Source organism: Sapajus apella, unplaced genomic scaffold (genome assembly GCF_009761245.1).
Source record: "Sapajus apella isolate SASKATOON/1434 unplaced genomic scaffold, GSC_monkey_1.0 scaffold12, whole genome shotgun sequence".
NCBI classification, from domain to species: Eukaryota; Metazoa; Chordata; class Mammalia; order Primates; family Cebidae; genus Sapajus; species Sapajus apella.
The window spans coordinates 331,933-357,188 of record NW_022436952.1 but is presented as its reverse complement, the minus strand read 5'-3'; the positions used below and the strand labels follow the sequence as shown (position 1 = coordinate 357,188).

General features: G+C 54.5%; 1 protein-coding gene and 1 pseudogene across 11 annotated transcripts in view; both read right to left on the bottom strand.

Moving 5' to 3' along the window:
- HDAC5 (histone deacetylase 5) overlaps nt 1–20,827 on the bottom strand; it is a 45,495-nt gene extending 24,668 nt beyond the window's left edge. For 4 of the 11 annotated variants that reach the window (XR_004269494.1, XR_004269499.1, XR_004269495.1 and 1 more), the window contains exon 1: nt 7,965–8,201. Coding sequence is in view for 5 of the 11 variants with exons in the window: in XM_032279447.1 (XP_032135338.1) it covers nt 7,965–8,115 (151 nt within the window). In the remaining 6 variants the exon portion in view is untranslated. Of the gene's footprint in view, nt 1–7,964; nt 8,209–14,637; nt 14,849–20,670 lie in introns of those variants that run through there. The other 7 variants (XR_004269498.1, XM_032279446.1, XR_004269497.1 and 4 more) reach the window with 4 other exon arrangements.
- Nucleotides 20,828–24,041: 3,214 nt separating this feature from the next.
- LOC116552621 lies at nt 24,042–24,577 on the bottom strand (annotated as a pseudogene).
- Nucleotides 24,578–25,256: the final 679 nt, after the last annotated feature.

Sequence of the window (25,256 nt, the reverse complement as noted above, 5' to 3'; positions counted from 1 at the left end):
AGCTCTCACTTACTGTGTGACCTTGGGCAGGTTCCTTTTTTTTTTTTGAGATGGAGTCTCGCTCTGTCACCCAGGCTGGAGCACAGTGGCTCCCTGCAACCTGCGCCTCCCTGGTTCAAGCGATTCTCCTGCCTCAGCCTCCCGAGTAGCTGAGATTACAGGTGTGCAGCTAATTTCCACTACACTCAGCTAATTTCTGTATTTTTAGTGGAGACAAGGTTTCACCATGTTGGCCAGGACGGAGCCAATCTCTTGACCTTGTTATCTGCCCGCCTTGGCCTCCCAAAGTGCTGGGATTACAGGCATTAGCCACCGTGCTTGGCCAGGTTCCTTTTTTTTAAGAGACAGCCCTGGGTAACTGGCCCACCCTAGAGGGCAGAATCTGCCACCAGCACCCACTCCCTCAGGACCTCCCTCACCAGGCTGGGGAGTCAGCAGCTTCTAATTACCTTGTTCTGTCTCTTGGAGATTGGGGAAAGGCTCTTGTTCCTGTCCTGGCCTGAGGGAGTTTGGAAGGAGGCGGAGAACAGCATTTCACACCCTGAGCCCATGACGCTGTGACACTGATGACCCCTCCCCAGCAAGGACGGTTTCCCATGATCTATTTCTGTGCTCTTGTGTGACTAGTGAGGCCAATTTAGGCTCAACAGGTTCTACCACAATTCAGATACTATTTCCACATAGGCAAGCTGGGTCTGACTCTTACCTAGCAATTTTCACAATTCCTTAAGTAACACAAGTGAACACACATCACATAGTGGTTAAGAGCAAGGGCTCTGTAATCCCAACTACTCAGGAGGCTGAGGCAGGAGAATTGCCTGAACCCAGGAGGCGGAGGTTGCGGTGAGCCGAGATCGCGCCATTGCACTCCAGCCTGGGTAACATGAGTGAAACTCCGTCTCAAAAAAAAAAAAAAAAAAAGAGCAAGGGCTCTGGAGAGGATGCTAGGGTTCAAGTCAGGCATTCCCCCTTCGTAGGGCAAGGTATGGGGCACCTCCCTGTGTTCCATGCAGGCATCTATAAACTAGAAGGCAGAACAGCACCCACCTCCCAGGGTAGTTAGGCTCTCGAGAATGCATGCAGAGGAGCCTGGCACAGGGCCTGGGAAGATCAAGAGGTGCCAGGCAGGGCTATTATTAATGTACTGACATTTTTTGTGTCCTGAACTCTTTTGGCAACCTAGTCAAGCCTGTGGACCACTTCTCAGGATGTTTCCTTTTTTTTTCTTTTTGAGATAGAGTTTCACTCTTGTTGCCCAGGCTGGAGTGCAATGGTGCAATCTTGGCTCAATGCAACCTCCACCTCCCAAGTTCAAGGGATTCTCCTGCCTCAGCCTCCCAACTAGCTGGGATTACAAGTGTGCACCACCAAACCCAGCTAATTTTGTATTTTAGTAGAGACGGAGTTTCACCATGTTGACCAGGCAGGTTTCAAACCCCTGACCTCAGGTGATCCACCTGCCTTGGCCTCCCAAAGTGCTGGGATTATAGGCGTGAGCCACCCACCATGCCTGGTCATCTCAGGATGTTTCTAAAGGGCATAAAATCAGCCAGGCGCGGTGGTTCACACCTGTAATCCTTTGGGGGCCCGAGGCAGGCGGATCACTTGAGGTCAGGAGTTGGAGACCAGCCTGGCCAACATGGTGAAAGCCCATCTCCACTAAAAATACAAAAATTAGCCAGGTGTGGTGGCTCACGTACTCTGGAGGCTGAGGCAGGAGAATTGCTTAAACCCAGAGGCAGAGGTTGCAGTGAGCTGAGATTGCACCACTGCACTCCAGCCTGGGCAACCGAGCAAGATTCCGTCTCCAAAAAAAAATTTAAAAAGTGCATAAAATAAAATACTTAGAATTCCCAAGTCTTTTAAGTGAGGAATTCCCAAGTCTTTTAAGTGGGGCCAACTTCACAGACCACCTGGATTCTAAGGATGCCAGCCTCAGACTCCCACCAGAGGGATGTCTTAGCACTCATTTCAGACTGTCTGAAGGTCACTCTGTGGTCCTGTCACAAACGAAGCCTTCCTGTGGGGGGCACACAACACAAGCCGGTGCACCCAGGGGCTGGGTATCAACACCAGAGAAGGAAACTCTGAGAGCAGCCTCCCTCCCACTCCCGCACTTCCAGGCCATCTCACCTGCCTCACTGCCTCCAGGAAGGGCCACTCTGTGCTCTATGGCTCAGGCCACAGCTGTAGGATCCCTTTTGTCCCTCAAAAACATTGCTTAGCACAGATGAGCACCGGTGCTTGCTCTCGGAGCCCCCCCCCCCAGCTGCCAGCTGGCCCAAATTCTTCCCCAGTCTCTAATCTCACTAAGCCCCACTGCAGGAGAGAGAGCTCTCCAGTTCTATTCCACATCCTCCTGTGGTGAGGACATGGGAGACCCTAAGCCCCTCTTCCCACAAAGCAGACACAACGTGAAACTGACCTCAGAGACCCTTAGAGTGTCAGGGAAGGAAGGGCCTGAAGATCAGCAACTCAATTCCCCCAGTTTTCAGAGAAGGAAAGTGAGGCCAGAGAAGGAAGAGACTTGTCCAAGGTCACCCGGGAAGGAGATGGAGGACCCAGGGCTTAATCCCAGCTCTTCTGGCTCTCTTTCTGCTCCCCACTAAAAAACAGAAGGGGAAACACTGAGGCCCAGTGTCAAACTAAATGAGGGATGCAACAAGGAGCCAAACTCTGTGTTAAGGATCCAGAGACCTAGACAAGGGCACCTGGATGGCCCCAGAACATCAGAGTCCAGGCATGCAGAGAGAATGAGGTCGAGTGTAGGGAACCCCCAGAAACTTTGAGGCAGACTAACTCAAGGACCTTAAGCTCAGGGGATCAGAACCCTGGCGGAAGACACAAAGCACCTCTCACTGGTGCAGATGGAGTTAGTGGTTGATCCTAGGATGCTCTCTGGAGGAGAAGCAGATTCACATTTCCCAGTCTAGCCATTTTCCGGCATACACCTGGGCACAAAGCTACCGGCAAGTAAAAGGTAGACTAACCATTCAAAGTCTGCAGCTGTTACTAGGACTGTTTGCTCCACACCTGGGGTGGAATGCCAGGGGCTCCAGAGCAGATCTGCCTCCATTGCCAAGCACATCACAGCCCTGGGTGTCCAGCAGGGTGCCCTGCCCACCTGGCTGTTTGCCATAATCCCCCATTCCGCTGAGGTTTAGACACCTGCTCCCTGGCTGCTGGAGACATCCTCTCTCCCGACTGACAGGCAGCTGGGAGTTGGGTTCACTTCTCTCTGGGGTGACGGCCTCCCTCCTCCTGCATAGGCCCTTCTCCCAGGAGTCCCAAGACCCACCAAGGCCTTCCATGGATGCTGATGACCCACTGGCCGACTGCTGGGCCCTGCAACCCCTGTCCACTCATCCCTCACTCAAAGCATGGTCTGAGTCTATTCACATCAGAATAACGTGAGACATGAGTTAAAATCATTGGTTCCTGGGCTGCCCTAGAGAATCCAAACCTTTGTGGTGAGGACGGGGTGTCAAGGCCTGAGAATCTGCATTTTAATACCTTCCCTTGGTAATTCTGATGCAACCAAAAGTTGGAGAACCACTGCCTCACAGTGTCCCCAGGCTGCCTGCACTCATTTCTGCTGCCAACCTGACAGCTGTTACAGCTGTGTGTCTGGACACAGTTAATCTGATTTCCTGTCTGGCAGCTGTGTGGCAGGGAAGGGAGAGCTGAGGGTCTCAAAAACAAGAAGAGGGGATAAGGTGGGGGAGGGGAGCAGAGGAGGCTGTATGGGGGCTGGTATTCAACTTTGTTCCTGAGCCCTCTCCTGTCCTTGGGCTAAAGTCCCCTCAGGGAGGAAGATAACTGACCAAATGGTCCTTAGTATTTACAGAAAATAAAGCCTCCTCTCAGAACCCCACCAGGCCCCTGAAGCCAGAATGGTTCCTGTGCTCTAGGAGCACAAACTGTGGACACTGCACTGACAGGTCCAGCACATAGGGCTGTGTAGGTTGCATCCTGCACATGGGCTGTCAGCTAAAAGAGTGAGTTGGGGCTGAAATCTCGCCCAAGCTCCAATCGCCAGGCCACACACACTGGCATAAGGATGCATCTACCCAGAAGAAGAGCCACTTTTAAAAAATCTGCACAAAAGAAGCTTTTATATGCATTAGCAATTTCCCTACCTGAGTAGGAACCAGAGACCTGAGTTCAAATTCCAGCTCTTACTTAATGTGTGACCTTGGGCAGGTTCCCTTTTTTAAGAGAGAGGGCCTTGTTATAGCGCCCAGGCTGGAGGGCAGAGATCATGTCTCACTGTAGCTTCAAATTCCTGGGCTCAAGCAATCCTCCTGCCTCAGCCTCCTGAGTAGCTAGAACTACAGCTACATGCCACTATGCCTGGATAATTTTTTTTAACATTTTTTTGTAGAGACAGGGTCTGGCTATGTTACTCAGGCTGGTCTCAAACTCCTAGCCTAAAGTGATCCTCCTGCCTCAGCCAAAGTGTTGGGATTACAGGTATGAACCACCATGTGCAGAAAGTCCCTTAAGCAGGTCCCTTAACCTCTCTTGAGACCTCTCAATTGTAAACTACAGCTATGGCTCATGCCTGTACTCTCAGCACTTTGGGAGGCTGAGGCAGGCAGATCACGAGGTCAGGAGTTTGAGACCAGCCTGACAAACATAATGAAACCCCGTCTCTACTAAAAATACAAAAATTAGCTGGGCATGGTGGCGCATGCCCGTAATTCCCAGCTACTTGGGAGGCTGAGGCAGGAAAATCACTTGAACCCAGAAGGTGGAGGTTATGGTGAGCTGAGATCGCGCCACTGCACTCTAGCCTGGGCGACAGAGCAAGACTCCATTTCAGAAAAAAAAAAAGAGAGAGAGAGAGAGATGTTAAAGAAAGTACCTGATAGCCTTGTCACTTAGTGCATTATAAGAGTTCCACTCTCACCCTGAGTCTTGCCCTTTCTACCTTCCTGGCATGCCTACACCTACATACCTACACACACAACCAAACCCGGAAAGTCTGAAGTACATAAACAAGAATATTCATGGAAAGCCCCAAGGCCAAACCTGGACCCCATGGCACTTCCCAGTGTCCACAGCATTCCTTCCTGGCACAAGAAGGATTCACACCCTCCCTCCACGGGAAAAGCCAACTCCTCCTCCATGCCTTCTTATAAAGTCTTGCACATTGTCTGGGTATCAGCTCCACCCAGTACAGGACAAAGGGGAATCCAGGGCCCACATAAGGAAAGCAGAGAATTCCCCAGCTCTGTGTCCCTGAGACTCCCATACTAGAGTTCAAACTTCCAGGCTCCCCAGACCAGAACTAAGCTTGGATGCTGGTAATGCCCTCTGTGTATTGGGGGGCTGTGGCAGGGTGGCCTGGCAGAGACCTCACCCATCAAGGGAGACGTCTGATCACCAAGAGCGGATGCTGAGATCCGGCCCCATCTTCAAGAAAGAACAGCAAAGTGGCCCCATCCTTCAGGAGGTTAAGACTCTGTCTCACCCGCTGGGTGACTCACTAAAGCTATCTCTATTCACCTAGAGGTCTGAGCCCCAGAATAGAGCCCAGGAAAACTGCCAGCAATCCTGGACTCCAGCCTTCCCCATGCAATATTCATTCATCCATGTGCCAGGCACTGTGCTAGGTGCTGTGCAATGGCAGCAACCAAGACAGCCCAGAAAACAAAGGCTGTCCCTAAAATAGGGTTCCCAAGATGCTGCTGGAGGTAGCAGGCAGGCGTACCCTCAAAAGCCCCTTGCCCCAACCCGTTAGGCTTGGGAGGCCTGTGCAATTCACACTGTCCAAAGAAGCAACCCTGGACACCTGCTTTTTCAGCCACAGGCTCTTGCATCCTGCCTGGAGACCGATCAAGAGATGGGGAGAGGGGGTGGGGAGGGAAACACCAGGCTGCCCGGGCCCTCATGGCCGTGTTTATCCGGGGTGGATTTTTTTTAACCCAAAGGTTAAAGTGTTTCTATTTGAAACATCTATTTACATTCCAGAGTCCAAAAAAAAAAACAAGGCAGCCGAGCTCCAGGCCTATATCTGTCCCTAGCCGCGTCACAGACACAGCATCAGAGCTGCGCAGGGGGAACATTCTTAGCCCTCTCCCCGAGCCGCTGAGGTGACTCACGCCTCCCTCCTGCCAGCACACGGACCAAGCCACCACTCGGAAGCCTTGGTCCACCCCCCACACCACCAGCCGGTGTGGGGGGTGGAGTGGGGAGACAGGCATCTGGAGAGAGGGGCTGCCTGGGGGTCCATGCAGGGGCAGCCAGGCTTAGGGAGGGGATGAGAGAGCAGGGTCCCAGCCTTCGAGGTTTCTGGGGTACAGTCTGAAAGGAGGTGAGTAAACAAGCCAAGGAGGAAACTTCGGGCCAACTGCTGGCTGCTGCTGGTAGCAAGGAACGGAGGGGACAGGGCAGGATGGGTGGACCTGATAAGCCACACAGGGTAGAGCTGCCTCAAGCAAATGCTCCGTGATTATTCTGCCTTCCAAGAGACCACCTTAAGTCCCAGAGGCCATGGACGAGGGGCAAGCAGGCAGGGTCTTTCGCTGGACCTGTGGACTCCAGACCAGGATAAGAACCAGCCCTCTCGGTTTATTCCTCATTCTAGGGGCCTGTGTAGGTGGCTCCCAGGCATATGCCCCTACCTCAGGGAACTTCGTGGGTACCCTGTAGAGCTAGCTGGTCCTCAAGGTTACACCCCCATTCCAGCCCCAGCCTACAGGGCTGGCCCCAGGGTAAGGCCCCTATCCCCCTATCCGCGGGGCCTGCATGGATACCCTGCAGGGCTAGTCTCCAGGGCCATGCCCCTACGTGAGAACACTGCATGGGTATCCCTGCCCAGGGATTCATGTTCCAAAGATCTTCTGAATCCTCCTGAAACATTCATTCTCTGACACATCCAAGTCGCACTGCAACCTTATCCCTGGGCAGCTCAGAGCCAAATCACAGGGACCTGCAGAGGCACACAGTTCCCACCTTCCAATTTGAAGCTTGGGATGCACACCCACATATCCATAGGCAAAGACTCCCCATTCACACGTACACACACAGACACCCACACTTGAGTGCCAAGCCACTACCAGGAGGGGCCGAGCAGGCATGGGTCCAGCAGGCTCCTCCCTGGAGGAAGCATCTTGTGGTGCCGGCCTGGTGGGGAGGCTGTGCCAGAAAGGTTTGATGCTGCCAACAGGTTCCCAGGGGTGAGGGAAGGAGTGGCCCAGCTCTGGGGGACCCCACCCCTAGCCAAGAGCCAAAAAAGGTTACTGCTGAGAGGGTGGCAGGATTAGGGGGTCCTAAGCCCATCTGAGCCAGAGTAACACCTCTTCATCCTCATGACATGGGAATCAACCCAGACCTGGGGAGAAAAGCACTATTGGGAGCCAGCTAGGGGCAAAGGCAGCCAAGCCCCTCAATATACGAGCTGCCAGCCTCTGCCTAACTCCATCACAACTGCACCAAGCCTCCCCAAGTGTCTGATTCTCAGGAGACTCCTGGCTAGGGACTTGGCAGAAGTTACTGGATTTGATGCTCTAGCCCTAAGAACCAAGCCAGAGGAGCCGGGGTAACCTTTATTTCTGTGGACACCTAGCTACGCCTTCTACCCCTGCCCAAACCTGGGGAGCGGGCAGCAAGGAGGCGGGTCACTGACCCACTTCCTCCCCTCTGACCACAGTGCCAACTAGGCCAGGATCCTCCAGTAACCCCCAGCCCCTAGCAGCAGATGCCGATCCTGCCAGAGACCAAAGTGACTGAAGTGAAGCAGCAGAGTACAGCTGCGGGGCACAAGGGAGCAGCAGGCTCTGGGCAGGGAGGGCAGGGGCCTCTCTGAGCAGGGATGCCCCAGCCCTGTGTATTCTCAATGAAACTCTCAAGACAGATCTACATAAGACGCTATCTGTGCAAGGCTCAGAGCCAGATGCTCAGCCCAGGGACAAGGATACCCGATGACAGAGGGCAGGCAGGGACGCCAAGGCACTTACCTGTCACAGGGATGCGGTGCACAGAAGTCCGAGGCAGGATTTCCAAGGATGGTTCCCGGCCTGACATCCCATCTGCTGAGAAACAGGATTCTGTCTCATAGATGGTCTGCAGCATCTCCACGAGCCCCTGAGCCTTGGGCACCAGCAGCATGCCAGGGAGGGGGCCGCCAGAGGCGGGAAGCCAGCCCAAGGAAAGGTGGTCAGGTGGCCCGCACTGAGCAGGGGTTCCCTCAGGCCACTGCCAATGGGACCCGCACTGTGGGGAAGTGCCTCATCCGGCCTGGGCACTCCTGGCGGCAGGAGGGGCAGGGAGGCCCAAGAGCTACAGGCCCAGCTCTGCTCTAGAGGGGCATTCGACCACCAGCCTTTCCTTGGTTCCTGGGAGCTGGGGTATGGCTGAGCACTTGGGACAGGAAGGGGAGCTCAGCGGGCAGGCGGGCTCTCTGTGTTCCCTCCCAATCCTGGGTGACAGCTCTGGGCCCGGCTCCCTGCTCCTCCTTCCCGAATGAGCCGCCGCCGGCAGCTGGCAGGAGACTGAAATAGCAGTTGGGGGAGGGCCCTGTCTATAAATAGGTGGAGCATGCTCAGGGAGCTGTGGGCCGGCTGCCAGGAGGCCCCATGGGGGGGGGAGGCGGTTCTACCCCAGGAGGAAGCGCCAGGCGAGGGGGATGGGAACGGGGGAGGGCTGGACTCAGGGCCAAGGCCACAGCGCTGGGTGGCCAGAGGCTGGGCTGGGGAAGGGTGCCGGCTGGGGTACCCATGCATCTGGGAGCGGCTCTGACTGCTACTTTTGGCAAGCAAGCCAGGGGATGGAGACCAAGAAGCCAGACTCAAGCCTCCGTCTGCCCTCTTGCCTTCCAGAGCAGGTAAAGGAATAGGAAGGGTCTGGGAGAGGCTGGCAGACAGGCACCTTCCCTGGAGTTCTAACAGCCCCATGGAGGTTTGCTTAACTTCTGCCCTCCTACAGAGCTGAGGAGTGGCGTGCCTCCTCATTCCTTCAACCAGTAGAGAGACCCCCAAACACCTGCCAAATGGCAGCTCCCTCCCGTTCATTCTGGAGTGTCGCCTCCAGAGGCTGCTCAGCCTCAGCTTCTTTCTAGCGGGTAGGAAGATTCTTCCTGGGCAGACAGGGGTTCCCTTGTCCCCTTTCCTCACCCCAAGCCTGGGAAAGCGGACCAGGGAACACCTGCCCATTCTCGCAGCACAAGTAGCTGCTCCCTAGCCATGTGCCAGGTATGGTGCTAAGAACATCACATATATCATCTCATTCTGCATGGTGACCTTGGGAGAGAGGTACAGATGGGAAAACTGAGGCACAGGGAGATGGTCACTCACCCTGGGTCATACAGCTGCTTAGATGGCAGGGCTGGGATGTCTGAGACTCACGTCTGAGCTTGAACCACCACACTACACTGCCTCCCATTTCCCAAGGTTTCTATGAACAGGTACAATAAACCCTGTGCTCAAGTAGGAAGAGACTCTCCTGGCGCCTAGCTAGGGAGAGTCAGGAGTCTTTCAGCATCCAGCCATTCCCCACCAGCCAGCCTCAGGCTTGGCAGCACAGACTCTGCTCCCTGGGTCCTGGGGCTGGTGTGCCGTGAGGACCGGTGCCACTCCCATGCCCTCCCCACCACTGGCCTGCCCCTTCTCCTCAGGTTGTGCTCCCACTGGTACAGAGATCCCACTTGGCCCCCTGACCTCACTAGAGCCTTTTAATAGCCTGGTTATTCCTGTGTCTGCATCCCCCTCCCCCTTCCTGATGTCACAGTTGCTATTTTGGAGCCCCCTCCTTGCCCCCCACTCCAGGCATGGAGCCAGGGACACCTGTCCTCTCTCTGGACTGGATGACCTCACCCTCTTGTTGGGAGCCCAGGAGGAGCTGGCCAACCAAGGACACAGTGGCTGTGGCTCCTGGAGCCCAATTTCCCTGCCAGCTTCCACCAGTCAGGGATGGCAAAAGGGTCCCCTGCCCTCAGACTGGGAGTAGGAGGATTGGAGGGACCACACCTATAGGCAGAGGCAGGGTTTGCCAGGCCCTAGACTGGCAAGATATATATATTGCCAAGGGGTACCCAGTGGTGGACCAGGAAAGAAACAGGGGTCTGGAGCTGCAGCTTCTAAGCCAGGGCAGATTCTAGAAAAAGACAATGGAACAGTACTCCCTCAGAGGCCTAGCGCTGGTGGACACCTCACGGTATGTCTGGGGATCTCGTTTACCACCCTTTGTCCCAAGCTCATCCTGGCCAACAAGGCCCTCTCAAGAGGAAGGGAAGGGAAGGTCTCCATCAGCAGGGTGATGGGTAGCAGATTCAAGGGAGCCCAGAAAATCGAGAGTAGCAACCCCTCCCAGCCTAGGGCTCCACCCACCCACGCTAGGAGCAACCAGAAGGGCTGGCTAGCCCTGTCCCAGCTCTCTCTGCCTGCCCCAGGCACAGGAGTGTGGCAGGAGAGCCCTGTTCTAAAGAACAGGAAATCATCAGTTACCAGGTCTCAAAAGCAGGGCCCCCAGAACCTGGAGCACCCAGACATCGAAGGAAAGAGGCTTTTCTGCTTCGGGAAGATAGGAGCACCCATGACATGGACACCCAGAGGTGGCTAGAACCGGGAGCTTGGAACAGCCTCGCAAAGTGTCAGACATGGCCAGAAAATCCTCAGTGCAATTCCCAGAATCTTCCAAGGGAATGAGGGAAGAGGTCTGGGATGGGGACAAATGTCTTTTTTTCTCCTGAGATTCAGGTAGTACAAGGTCCTCCTAATGTCTAACTTCAGTCCTTCGTGCTTTAGCCCCTCTCCTTGCAGTTTATTTCTCTTTTCCATCCTCTCCCATCCAGTGCTCCCATGTATCATCCCATAAACCTTACGGAGCACCCACCAAGCATGGAGTACATGAGCTTCACCTAGACCCAGGACTGTCCTCCCCAGACTCACTCCACCCCTCCCTCAAAGGCTGCACTCTGACCTCCTAGCTCTCTGAATCTGAAGAAGGAAAGAGCCTAACGCTGGCTTCAGGTTCCATTTCCTGAGCCCAATGGCTGCAGGGGTGGGGGGACCCTGACCAAAGGGCAGAAAGCAGGGTCTGCTTAGTGCACAGTGAAAAAGCTCCTGGCCCAGGAGCTTCCTGAATGGAGTGTGAGATGCCAGCTTCCCTGAGCCCCAGATACATCAGGACTGCCCGCCCTCCTGTTCTTTCCCACCCTTCGAGCCCAGCCGTGCTGAAGCCCATCGGCAAGGCCTGGGAGCCGCCATGTGCCAGGTCCCAGGCTAGGTGTTGGCTGAACCCTCTCATTTGAAGCCAAGTCCAGGAAAAATGTGACCACCTACTTTGGCATATTCTACTTCCCCTCAGGGTTGACCCTGCCTCCTCTGGCCATTCCATTCTAAGCCTTCAATCCCTTTGGAACGACACAGCAGGGAAAAGGAGGGGAGAAGCAGGCCCCAGTCTGCAGTGAGCACAGAGGTGTGCCAGGAGGCATCTCGGGAGAGAAGGGAGGCCGGGTGTCCACTTCCCAGACCCCTGCCCCATGCCAGGACTGACCCACTTTCTCACTACCTGCCTTCCCTGGGAGCACGGAGGCAGAGCCTGAGGCTGGGAGGCAGGGCGCCGAGGTTCCTGGCTCCACCCCACACCCATGCCCCAGTTTCTCTGGTCACCCAGAGACCAGGGCTGGTGGGGGGGAGCTGCCCTCCCTCCTGGGAAAGGGAAAGAGAGAAAGTGTGAGGGTTCTGGGAGGTGCTGGACAGGCAGGTGTTGTTGTGCAGCTTATCTCCCTCCCACACTGGGGAGAAGGATCCTGGCCGCCTCCTCCATGACCCCACGGCCACCCAGACTGGCTTGCACAGTGGGCCTCACTCTCGCCTGCTCTTCTGAGCAATAGCACAGAGGAGAGGGTACAACTAGAGCTGGCCTGGGTCCCAGGCCCCTGGGCAGCTCCTCCAACCTGGTCGGGCAGAGCCTGACCTGCAGGAAAATTCTGTCAGCCTTTCAGCCCCACTGAGGAGAACATGCAGAAGCAATCAGTTCCAGAAAAAGAAAGAAAGCCTCAATCCTCAAGACCCCTTTTTCCTGAAGAAAAGGCAGAGATCAGGGAATGGTCTCAGGGAAGCGGGCAGTCCCATCAACAGCCTCCACCCGTGCTTCCAAGGCTGCGAAAGAGGTAAATAAGGTCAAAGGCTGGCAGGCAGCCCAAGCCAGAGGGAAGTGATCAGCTCCCACCTCCCTGGGTGGTGGGCCCCAGAAGGAAATCACTGGCAGTCTCCACCTGCTGCCCCTCACCAGAAAGTCTCTCTTGCTAACATGTTCCCCGTGACGGGCAGAGATGGCTCATCTCATGTTTTCTTCTGCCTTCCACAGGCTGAGCCTGTTGGTGATACTCAGTGAGGACTTGCCACACAGAAAAAGCTTTACGAGGAGAGGAACTGAGAGGAACTACAAGCTCTGCCCCTTACCCAGCCTGCTGCTCTGCGCTCTGGGGAAAGAGACGAGTGCCGAGGGAAGAGAGGAGAAGGTGGGAGGCACTCAGGGGCTGGTGCACACCCTGGGGACCAACCATTTCCATCCTTCCCGCCTCTGTCTCCTGTCCCGGGACCCCATACCTTTCCTTCTTGGGGCTCTCTGCAGGGTATCTACAGGGAAGTGGACACCCGCGTGCTCTGGCTACAATTCGTAGTTTCATTTTACTTCTGCGGAGTTCCAAGACATGTGGTTTCCAGACTTCTGCCAGGCACTGGGCACCCCAGCCCTAGCCCAGATGCCAGCCCAAGCTCTGGGAACAGCAGACGCTAGACCCTTCAGAAAGGAAGAGCTGGGGGGAGGCTGGCTATCTCCCTGGCTCAGGGCAGCTAGAACCCCATAACTGGGAGAGCCAGTCCCAGAACCCCAGGAACACTCTGCAGAAAGGGCCTCAAGCAGACATCCCCAAGCAGTGGTCCCAGTTCCAAAGCCCCTCAACAGTCCTAAAGTGAGGTTCCCAATCCCTAGCCCCCTCCTTTATTCCCTCCTTCCCCCACACAGAGAAGACAGCATCTCCCCCTGCTGGGGGGAGCTGGAAAAACCAGCCAGGAGGCGGGACCCATCCACAGGCCCACTTGGATGCCCCTCCCAGCCAGGGCTCAGCAGTGACTCTCAAGCCGCCGGCCTCTAGTGCTGGTGGACACGCCCTGCTCCTCCAACACTCCTGTCAGCTCCTGCAGAGGTGGCTGCAAGAGAAACAGACCGCCAGCGTCTGGAAAGGTAACCCAATAACTTCATCTATCCTGGGTTGATTATGATCACATTTCCCTGTGAGGGAAAGAAACCCCAAAGCTGGGAAATATCCTTTCCAAGCCACCATCAAGAGTTAGACCCCAGCCCCACGGGAAGCAGGGACTGGAAATGACTCCCAGATAGGTCGGCATCACAACTTAGAGGAAAGAAGCCACTGGCACAACTGCCCGACGCAGCTGACCTTGCTGGGGTGGTATCCAACCGAGACATGCAAGGGACAGATGAGGACCCAGGCCTCTCCTTTCCCTTCACCACCCAGACTCAGAGGAGGAAGCAAGAAGGCAGAGCTAGACAGCCCACCTGGCCCAGCACCTATGGGCTGAATGAGGGCAAGGGCAGAGGCAGGAATACCTGACGGGGAACTACAAACCCTGCAGGAAGGATGATAGGGAAGAAAATGTGGGGTGGCCTGGATTCCTCCCTAATGCTGCTTCTGTACAATCCTGCAAATGGGTATTCATCCTAGGCCCTAATTGCCCTTATCTCTAAAAGGAGAAACATCCACCCGTCCCTGCATAAAAAGATGGGGAGTAGGATGGGCCGTGGAGGGCTGAAGTTGAGCAAGATGGACCTTTAACACTGCGGACGGAGACAGCCAAGGAGACAGCAGCCATTACTCTGACCACACTGCCCCAGGACCCTCCCTGGAAACAGCTGAGGGTCCAGCTCAGGCCACCAGAACACAGCCTCACAGGCACACATCCAGACCCAGCTGCACATAAAGCTGCCTGGAGTCCCCCCAATAGACTATTTCTGGTAGCACTGGACAGGGTCCTAGGAGCAGAGAGGAACAGGAAATCTCAGAGTAAAAGACCCCAGATTAGGAATCCACCATGTGCAGGGCCCAAGAGAGGCAGTCTACCTCCAAGGAGAGCCAAGACTCCTCTACACACATGACCCTGCTCCCACCCAACGCCAAACACCCACACACGGAGGTTAAGGCCCAGTGCCCTTAGAAACCTCCACTAAGAAAAAAGTATGGAACACAAACATTCCACCAAGGAAAGAAGCCGCCATCACAAAAAGGAAGCTGGGCATTCTGCTACAGTAAAGAAATTCCTCCAACATCATCCCAGACCGCCCAGAGAGATCCAGGGACACACATACCCCCTCAGGCCCACCTGTCTTGGCTAGCAGAACAAGGTGGAGCCAGAACAGAGTACCCCTAAGTTGGGAGGGCAAGCATCGGGGGCAGAGTAGGACCCATGCCTTCCCAGGACCCGGCCAGACCGTTGACCCCTCGTTTCCCAGGTCTCCCTCATGGGCCTTTCCTGCAACACTTCTTCACTCCTGACCCCGATTCCCTTACAGCTCAGAGAGAAAGGTCAGCTGGCCTGGACGGGAAACCCACACAGCCCATCGCATCCAAAGCTACCCCAGGGTGCTCTTCTCCAACCTCCCAGCTCTTACCCGACTCGTTGGGAGAGTTCATGCCGGCTCTGGGCCCGCAGGAAGCTGGCGTTGGGGGCTGGGACGGGAGGGGGTGGAGCTGCGGTGATGTCAAGAGAGACAGACGATAACAGACAGACGGACGGGACGGGAGCCCGGGGCCGCCGTGCCTCTAATGCCCATCCGAGGCCATCCTTCGGGGCGAGGCAGTCAGGCACTCAGAACGGCATCCCTGGGGAGAGATGGAGCAGGGTTAGAGGCCCCTAACTCAGGAATCTGAGAGCTGAAGGAGACCATGGAGCTTGTCAGTTTATACCTGGGGATGAGAGGAATGAGAGGGATGAGAGGGAGGGATACCTGCCCACAGCCACGGTGGAAGTCTGCGGAACTGGAGAGACCCTGGTTTCCTACTAACTGATGAGGCTCCCAGAGCCCAAGGGATAGGAAATGGCTATGGTGGCCACACCCAACACACCCCTTTTCAGGTGTCTACCGCCAGGTGGGGAGACCCTATAGATTCCTAATGGTGCCTGCCATGGGACTAGGTGTGCACCAGAGGAGAAAGTGCAGGGGGGCTTCTGGCCTCTATCCACAGCAGCGGGGAGATGCAGGGCTGATCTGGAGTCTCTGGCAGAAGTTAAGGGAGAAACTGGTATCCCAGCCTCTGGAGCCTAAGCCGGGACTCCTAGGGGAGTCTTCTCCCCACTTTCTGATCCTTGTGCCTCTTAACTCTGGAAATACGATATGTTTCTGTTCTGGTCTCCCCCATTCAACAACAGACCAGGACAAGATCTCCTGTTTCCAGGAAGTGAAAAAGTCAGAGGCCTCTCCACCCCAAATCGAGTACCCGGGTCCCGGCAGGTGCAGGGCCTCAGCCCAGGACTTTGTGTATCTTGTACAGGTAGTGCTCTGTGTAAGGAGGGCTGGTCCAGGGAGGTATGAAATCCGGCCTGTGCCCTGCCTGCCAAGCCATCGCCTGACATGCTAAGTCCACCCAAAACAAGGGACAGTTTTTCCCAGTTTGTACAAAAGGAACAAAAGGCCCAGCAGTAGCCCTGCTGAGGCCAATATAGTAAAGGAGAAGGTATTACAAGATCATGGCTTTGCCAACCCATGCCCACTCCTCCAGCCTTCCCCCGCCCCAGCTCCACAGTTAGTCCTCAAGCCTCAGACACTATGCACACAGCCACCTGGCCCATCCCTAAACAGCCCACGATCCACCCCAGACATGATCTCATTCATTTGCTTCCAAATGAAGGCAGGCCCTCCAATACCCAATGAAAGCAAGGTAGCAGGAAGCCATCAGAGGAGGCTGTGAGCTGCCAGATATTTAAGCTCTAACTCTGCTTCCCAAGCCTCGAACCAGCAATCAGCTCTGCCCCCTAGACAGCCCCACCTCCTGGCAGGATTAATTCTCAGTAAGCCTTGCATTCTCATCAGATTCCCAAGGGTGGGGTCCATTTGGAGCCCAGAAGCCAGCTATGGCAGAAACACAAGAACATGAACAGACAGACAGACAGACACACACACACACGCGCGCGCGCACGCAAGACCTCGAGGTCCTAGGCTTGCTGCTGTCTGCTCTTGCCCACAGGGCTTGGACACTATGGCTGGTGAAAAGCGCACTCAGTTTGGGGGGCAGAGCTGAAGCGGCTAAATTGCTCCTGACAAGCACAGGTGTGGGATAAGGACAAAAAAGGCTGCACAGGGCTGGGGCCAAGCTCAGGAATGTGGCAGGTAGGGCTGCTGGTGCCCTGGCAGGGCCCACGTGGGCAGACAGTTCAGCCTGTGCCCACACCAGGGCTGGCGCCCAGTCCCGCTCACACCCTTTCCCGTGGGCTGGGGAACACAGGTTCAGAAATTCCCACGATTCCCAGCAGCCTGAGTAGCCCAGCCAATCTCCACAGTGAGAGGCATCTCCATGGTGAGAGGCACCTCCACAGCAAGGTGCTAAGGGGCAGAGCCCCAGCGGTACCGAAACCACTTCAGCTCAGCCCGAAGCCCCCATCATCCTAACCCAACCACTCTTCCTCTGGGTCTCAAAGGTACTGATTCTCACCCCTGAGGCAGAAGAGGAAGGGAGCGGCTCCTTGAACTCATGGTAGGCTAAGGACTCAGCTCTATCTACTCCTCCCCATCCTATAAAATTCAGCAGGATCCCTGGGCCTCGTCCACCTGTAAAGAGTGTCTGCCAACACCCCCATCAATCTCTCAAGAGAACCAGAGCCACAGGCTGGGCCTCCCTGAGAAACAAAGCAGTGTTTACGGCTTGGCCTGATCCGGACAAGCACAGATTCTTGTCTAGGGTGGGGCATGAAGGGGAGAAGGGGTGCCTGATGTTTAAAACCTGAGCTGTTTGTTCCCACATCTGCCAGAGAAATTCGCTGGGTCTCAGTGGGCAGTCAGGGACCAGGAGCTATGTCCCAGATGACCTAACACTTGGATGCCAAACCAGGAAGCGGCCCAGCTTCCAAAACACCATAAGTAGGCAGATCCCTGGCCACCCTGAGGGTCCTGCCCCACAAACTCACACCCACTCTTTCTTGCAGATAGACTCCTACCCTAGGGGTCCCAAACCACCTCCTACCTCCAGCCAAGACAGCCGGGCAAGGATGAATGAAGGAAGCGGGCTGTATCTCACCCTACAAGCTCATGACTGAACTGGGGGAGGTAGGGCAGAAATCCTAGGGAGACACCCCCCACCCCATTCATAAGCAATAAAAGCTCTGGCAGAGGGTGGGAAGAGGAAGGCAGACAAGTGAGGGACACATGGTACAATGCAATGCTACAAAGGCCACAGCTTCACAATGCTGCCCCGTAGAGATCTGGTTCCTCGAACAACTCCCTCGGAATTCCTGGGGAATCAGGTGTCCCTTGGAGACCCTCTCTGGAATCTAGACTCCAGTACCACCATGAAACCCCCTCCCAAAACACCTGGCAGGGCCAGAACATCCAGGCCACGGCACCCCCTGGGTCATAGGTGATAGGGTCAAGCAGTGTGAACCAAGTCTTGGGAGTCTGAGACTGTTTCACTCTACGCCAACAACTTATCAAAAAGTTACAAGCCGGCCAGGCTCGGTGGCTCACGCCTATAATCCCAGCATCTTGGGAGGCCGAGGCAGGCGGATCACCTGAGGTCAGGAGTTTGAGACCAGCCTGATCAACATAGAGAAACCCCATCTCTACTAAAAAATATATAAAATTAGCCAGGCATGGTGGCGCATGCCTATAATACCAGCTACTCAGGAGGCTGAGGCAGGAGAATCACTTGAACCTGGGAGGCAGAGGTTGCCGTGAGCCAAGATCATGCCATTGCACACCAGCCTGGGCAACAAGAGCAAAACTCCGTCTCAAAAAAAAAAAAAAAATGTTACAAGCCACGACATCCCACTCAAAGCCACTAGGGACTTGTCATCTTGACCCTCCTGACCAGGCCACAGCCTACCTCTATCCTCAGCCTCCGAGAGCTTCTGTTGCCTGGTGCTTCCCCCAGGATAGGCCAACAGAAGGCCGGAAGAATCGGAGCCATGAACAGTGGCTGACTTGGATGTCCAGGCCCCAAACCAGGGAAAGGGGGAGGGTGACAGGGGAGGAAAAAAGGCACCAGCCTGACAAATTCATTTTTGCAATCGGCCCATTTCTGTTTGTCTGCTCAGACACAGCTCCAGGCATCTGCACAAGCCAGATGGAGGAGGCTGCTATTTCTAGAAAAAAAAGGGGGGGGTGGTGAGAGGGGAGGAAGGGAGGAGGCGGAGGCAGAGGGCAGAAGACGGGGTCTGTTTGCCCTAAAACCTCAGGCAGAACGATACCCTCTTCCCAGCACTACCAGACAGGGTCCCCATTCAAGAAAGGGCTGGAGCTGGGCTTGGGGTGAGATGGGATGAGAAAGAAGAAAGGCAGAGAAAGTTTAATTAGCTAAAGTCAGCTACAATAGGCCCCCTCACAGGCTGCATCAGGTTTTCATTCATAAGCAAGCTACAGTGCTCCAAAATGCCAAGAACCAACCCCCCCTTGCTGTCTCCCCCTCCCCCCCACCACCACCAACAGGAGTGAGTCCTCTAGCAGGCTGGCTGAGCCCGATGCCGTGTTCCAGACATCCCTCCTCAAAGGGATGTGAGTAGGAAGAATTAATTATTAAAGAGCAGCTGGTACTTCAGCACCGACTGCGCTACCCCCAGTTCCTATAGCTGATCCCCCCTCCCCCACTATGCGGGAACACAAATGACCCCCCAGCCCGCAACATTCCCAGGCCCCATTTCTAAACATACAGTTAAGATGCCACCCCTAGGGAAGGAAAAGCAAACCTTTGTCTCTGCAGCTACTTGGGGTGGGTGGGGCACGTGAAACTGCTGCCCTCCAAATTACATGATCCAGCCAAAGTAGGAGGATATATTGGGGAAGAAGGGGAGGATGGCACAGAACATCTCCTCCATCCTTGCCCCCAAGTAACCTGCACCTGAGATCAGTTTCTCTGGTCCCTGGCATGCGCACATTCCCATGACACAGTGGAGATGCTGGGGGCCCATTTCTCTTACTCAGAGAGACCCTTACTGCCTTGTCAAGAAAGCCCAGATCCAAGTTCAAATGAAAAGAGGGCAAAGAGAGAAGTCAAGAAAAAAGGAAGGAGGAAAACCAAGATCTCCCCAAGCTCTGCGTTTAGGGAGGGAGAGGAAGGAGGGAAGACTGGAATGAAGAAGCAGGCAGCCCCCCAACATGGCTCACCCACCATCCAGCCCAGCAAAGCCTCTCAACAGCCAGCACAGGCTCAGGGTGCCTAGGACTTGGCAGACTGAAGAGCATCCCTGCCTGCCTACATCCTCTGAACCTAAGAGGAGGCAGAAGGCAGGACCCAGAGCCAGGCTGCAATCTTGCAAGGCAACCTGGCCAGGGGTCCCTCTGACCAAGATTCCTGGATCTTGCCCTCCCCCCCACCTCCTTTTGTTCCCATAATATGGCTCTATCCTCCCCTCGCAGTTGGACGCTGAACCCAATCACCACCACTTCTCCAAGCTCCAAACCTAATTCCAGGTCCCAAAAGCATGGTGGTCACTGACAGAGTGATGGGTCCCTCTGCACCCTCCTAAAAGCAACTGCAGCTGTTTCCTTTCCTTTTAGGGACACACCTCATCTCAGAAAGGGTATCAGTCAGGGGTATCAGGTGGTCATCTATCCCAAAGGAATCACCCAACCTCCCCACTCCAACAGCCCCCCCCCCAGGCTCCCAGATTAATTACTTATCACCCAGCCAGTTCTCATCTTCCCCAGGGCCCCAGAGAAGGGTGGGGTGGAGAAGCTGACTACCCCAAGTTAACAAGGCACCGGTAGTGCCCCCGCCTCCATGAGATACAGACCCGGGATGAAAAATCGGGGCATCCACCCCAGACAAGGAGTGGGGGGGAGCTCCATTTCATCTCCTAGTTCTCACATCCTGCTCCAGGGTGTCAGACAGGAGAAGAGGGTGGGAACAAACGCAGTAACGCCTCACAGGAGAGGGGGTGAGAATAATGGGAGAGAGGTAAGGTGGACTCTGCATTCCCCCTCCTCATGCACGAAAGTCAAGGGCATAAAATCAAGGATGCGTTCCTAGCTGTGGGGAGAAGCGCTGTGGGTGGGCAGCACCCTTCACCTCAGAGTACCAAGAAAAGGGTGTCCAGCGAAGAGGGGTCTGCACAGAATCCGGGTGCAGGGCTCAAACGGCTCAGCGACGCAACATGCGCCGCCAGGATAGGGGCAAATCAGACAACCCAGGTCGGTCTCCGAGCCATTTGGGGGCGCGGGGCGCGGGAAGCCGGGCCCCTCCCTCACCTGCAGGGAAGGCGCCCCATTCTGGGAGGGGCAGGGAGGGGCGCGCACAGCAGCCCCGATGCCCCACTCCGGGCTGGCGATGCTCCCGGGGGGCGCCGGCTGGCACCCGGGCCCGGGAGGAAGGATGGGGGCCGCGGAGCGCGGCGCGAGCGCGGGGAGCCCGGGGACAGGGACGACAGGAGGAGGGGGCACCGCTTCGCGTCCCGGGGACAGGGGGAGATGGGATCTGGGACGGGGCGGCGCGCTCACCCGCTGCGGCTCGAGCTCCGGCTTCGCGGGCGGCGGCGGCAGCAGCGGCGGCGGCAGCGGCGGCAGCGCCTCCTCGACGGCTCCTCCATCTTTGCGGCGGCTCCTCCGGCTCCGCTCGCCGCCGCCACCAACAACAACATTCGGAGACGTCACTCCCGTCACGTGACCCGACCCGGAGCTAAAAATAGACCCAGGCCCCCCCCACCCCGTCACCTCCCCGCAGCCACCACCAACCCCTCCCCTGCCTCTCGGCCCTCCCCGTCGCGGGCGGGGCCAGCGACGCCAGCGTGACAGCTCCTTAAAGGGCCAGTGGCCAGCACAGGGTTGGGCAGAGACGGGGTAGAAGGGAAGGGATCGGAGCCCAGCAAGTAGAAGTGGAAGGAGCACTGCAGGGACAGAGTATGAATGCTGGGGCTCAACCTTTGGGTTGTGCAAGTTTCCTCCCTGTACTTCCCAGACTTCCTTTTCAAACCGTGGATGGTGCAATCGTTGCCTGCCTAAGCTGCTCCCCTAACACGCCCTCCCGCGGTCGGGGAGGGGAACTGGGGATGGATTCCCAGGGGCTGGGAGGGCCACCGCAGCCGCTGCAGCGGGGCCTGGCTGGGGGTGGATGGTTCGGACCGGTCTCGAACTCGCCAGCTCTGACCGCACACACTGCATCCGTGCTAGGGAAAGAAAAGCCTGGGAAAGACCTGGGTATATGGCTGAACTATAGGGCCTTCAAAAGGGCAGGAGCCGGAAAGACTTCCCTGACTTCAGTGCCATGCTCGCTACACCTCTCCTTGGTACACGGTGTGAACATGTTTAATTAGACCTAGACAATTTGTCAACGACCCAGCAATTCCACTCACAAAAATTTATTCCAAATAAATAAACGTTGTTATGCTAAAAAATGAACATGAAAGAGATTGTAATGATGTGAAAAGTTGAAAACAACCTAAATATCCATCAATAGGGAATTGGCAAACAAAACAGGGAACATCCTTTCAGTAAAATATTATCCAGATATTAAAAGTTTTACAGGGGCCCGAGCATGGTGGCTCACGCCTGTAATCCCAGTACCTTGGGAGGCCAAGGAGGGTGGATCACGTGAAGTCAGGGGTTCAAAACCAGCCTGGCCAACATGGTAAAGGCCAACATGGTAAAACCCCATCTCTACTAAAAATACAAAAATTAACCGGGCGTGGTGGTGCCTCCCTGTAATCCCAGCTACTCGGGAGGTGGAGGCAGGAGAATCGCTTGAACCCGGGAGGCGGAGGTTGCAGTGAGCCAAGATCACACCATTACACTCCAGCCTGGGCGACAGAATGAAACTCTGTCTCAAAAAAAAAAGTTTTGCTGGGCGCGGTGGCTCAAGCCTGTAATCCCAGCACTTTGGGAGGCCGAGGCGGGTGGATCACAAGGTCAAGAGATCGAGACCATCCTGGTCAACATGGTGAAACCCCGTCTCTACTAAAAATACAAAACATTAGCTGGGCGTGGTGGCGCGTGCCTGTAATCCCAGCTACTCAGGAGGCTGAGGCAGAAGAATTGCCTGAACCCAGGAGGCGGAGGTTGCGGTGAGCCGAGATCGTCCCATTGCACTCCAGCCTGGGTAGCATGAGTGAAACTCCATCTCAAAAAAAAAAAAAAAAAAAGTTTTATAGGGGCCAGGCGCATTGGCTCATGCCTGTCATCAATCTCAGCACTTGGGAGGCCGAGGTGGGTGGATTGCTTGAGCTGAGGAGTTCAAGACCAGCCTGGGCAACATGCTGAGACACTATCTCTATTTTAAAAAAGAAAAAAAAAAAAATTATAGGTCTATACAGACCTGAAAAGATGCCTGTGATATACTGTTTTCTTGAAAGTCAGGACTCAATTTATAATAATGGAACTGAATTGTTCCATTATTATAAACAACAACAAACTAGATTCATTATGCCTGAGTGTAGGTGTATATCAAAAAGCCTGGCCAGCAGGTACACTGGCTCACGCCTGTAATCCTAGCACTTTGGGAGGTCAAGGCGGGTGGATCACAAGGTCAGGAGTTCGAGATGAGCCTGGCCAATGTGGAAAACCCCATCTCTACTAAAAATACCAAAATTAGCCGGGTGTGGTATTGGGCACCTGTAGTTCCGGCTACGGAGGAGGCTGAGGCAGGAGAATCTCTTGAACCTGGGAGGCGGAGGTTGCAGTGAGCCAAGATCACACCACTGCAATCCAGTCTGGGCAACAGAGCGAGACTCCAGCCCCACCCCCCTCAAAAAAAAAAAGCCTGGCCAGAGCCCTGACCTGTGCTCACTTTGGGGGCCAAGGTTGGAGGATAGCTTGAGCCAGAGAAGTGAGCTAAGAACACACCTCTGGGGCCAGGCGTGGTGGCTCACACCTGTAATCCAAGCACTTTGGAGGCCAAGGCGGGCAGATCACCTGAGGTCGGGAGTTCAAGACCAGCCTGACCAGCATGGTGAAACCCCGTCTTAAAAAAAAAAAAAGAGCACACCTCTGCACTCCAGCCTGGGTAACAAAGTAAGATCCTGTCTCAAAAAAAAAAAAAAAAAAAAGCCTGACCAGATCAGACATGGTGGCATGGGGTGGCACACACCTGTAGCCATACCTACTTGGAAGGCTGAAAAGGGAGGATCCATTGACCCCAGGAGTTCAAGGCCAGCCTGGGCAACATAGAGAGGCCCCATCTCTAAAAAAAAAAAAAAGGAAACCAAAAAAGCCTAGAAGAATAAATACTAGAATGTTTCTCTTTACTTTTTTGTCCTACTTATTTATTTTGAGACAGAGTCTCATCGTGTCTCCCAGGCTTTAGTGCAGTGGCATGATCATAGCTCGCTGTAACCTTGAACTCCTGGTCTCGACTGATCCTCCCACCTCAGCCTCCCAAGTAGGTAGCACTACAGGTGCACGCCACTACATCCAGCTAAAATTTTTATTATTATTATTATTTTAGGCAGGGTCTCACCTGGTCACTCAGGCTGGAGTGCAGTGGCACCATCACCGCTCACTGCAGCCTCAATTTCCCAGGCTCCAGCGATCCTCCCACCTCAGCCTCCAAGTAGCTGGGACCACAGGTGTATGCCACCACACCTGGCTAATTTTTGTATTTTTTGTAGAGATGCAGTTTCCCTGTGTTTCCCAGGCTAGTCTCATACTGCTGGGCTCAAGGGATCTGCCCACCTTAGCCCTTCAAAATGCTGGGATTACAGGAGTGAGGCACTACACCTGACCACTCCAAGGGATTTTACTGCAACTGGTCCTTTCCTCGTACTGGGTGGGGGGAAAAGAAACAGCCAAAGCTTCTATGTGATCTGATCCCTGCTCATGTCACCTCTCTCTCTATTTTTTTTTTTAAACAGTCCAGAGGTCTTTTATTTTTTTTAAAAAACACCTATTATGCCATGAATTCATAGGGAATAGGTTCCAGCAGCTCAGGCTCCTTCCCATTGGTCCTCACAAAGTGTGTTTCTCTGGGTGGAGCAGGCTGGCACTTCAGTTGGACCCAGGTACCTTTCTCTTGGGCTTCTTTCTTTTTCTGATCATTTTCCTTCACACGTTTTAGGAAGCTATCTCGGCTCTTAGAGTGCTTGATGTGCTCAATATGCACATTAATTCTCTTGGCAAGAATCTTGCCCTGAACTTGTTTGTTCACAACAATGCCAACAGCATGCTGGGTAACATTGTAGACCCTCCCAGTTTTGCCATGATAACATTTGTGGGGCATTCCTTTTTGAACAGTACCCATTCCCTTGATGTCTGCAATATCACCTTTCTTACAGATTCGCATATACGTGGTCAAAGGAACAACTCCGTGTTTTCTAAAAGGCCTACAGAACATGTATCGAGTGCCTCTCCTCTTTCCCTTTGTGTTCGTCATTTTGGCGAATTACTGGAAGATGGCGGTTCCGGCCAAAAGGCACCTCTCTTTCCTTAGTTTTCTGTACTTCCGCCATGTGACTTTCTCTCACATCCTTAAACAATGTGCTCTCTGCTCTTCAGGGCCTTTGCACGGGCTGTTTTTTTCTTGTTAGAATTCCTCCCTCCCTTCTTCTCTTTGCCTGGCTAATTCCAACTCATCCATCAGAGTTCATTTAAATATCACTGAAAGAAAAGGTCTTTCTTGGTCCCTTAATTAAAGTAGATCCCCTTGTTATATATATTTACGGCATTATGGTTCATTGTCCATCTTGTCCTCTAAACCACAAACTTTTCTTTCTTTCTTTCTTTCTCTCTTTCTCTCTTTTTCTTTTTTTCTCTCTCTCTTTCCTTCCTTCCTTCCCTCCTTCCTTCCTTCTTTCTTGACAGTCTTGCTCTGTCACCCAGGCTGGAGTGCAATGGTGCAATCTCGGCGCACTGCAACTTCCGCCTCCCAGGTTTAAGCAATTCTTGTGCCTCAGCCACCCAAATAGCCGAGATTACAGGCACATATCACCACACCCAGCTAATTTCTGCATTTTTTGTAGAGACAGGGTTTCACCATGTTGGCCAGGCTGGTCTCAAACTCCTGACCTCAGGTGATCCACCCGCCTCAGACTCCCAAAGTTCTAGGATTACAGGTGTGAGCCACCACACCCTGCTTTAAACTATAATGACATTTTGCT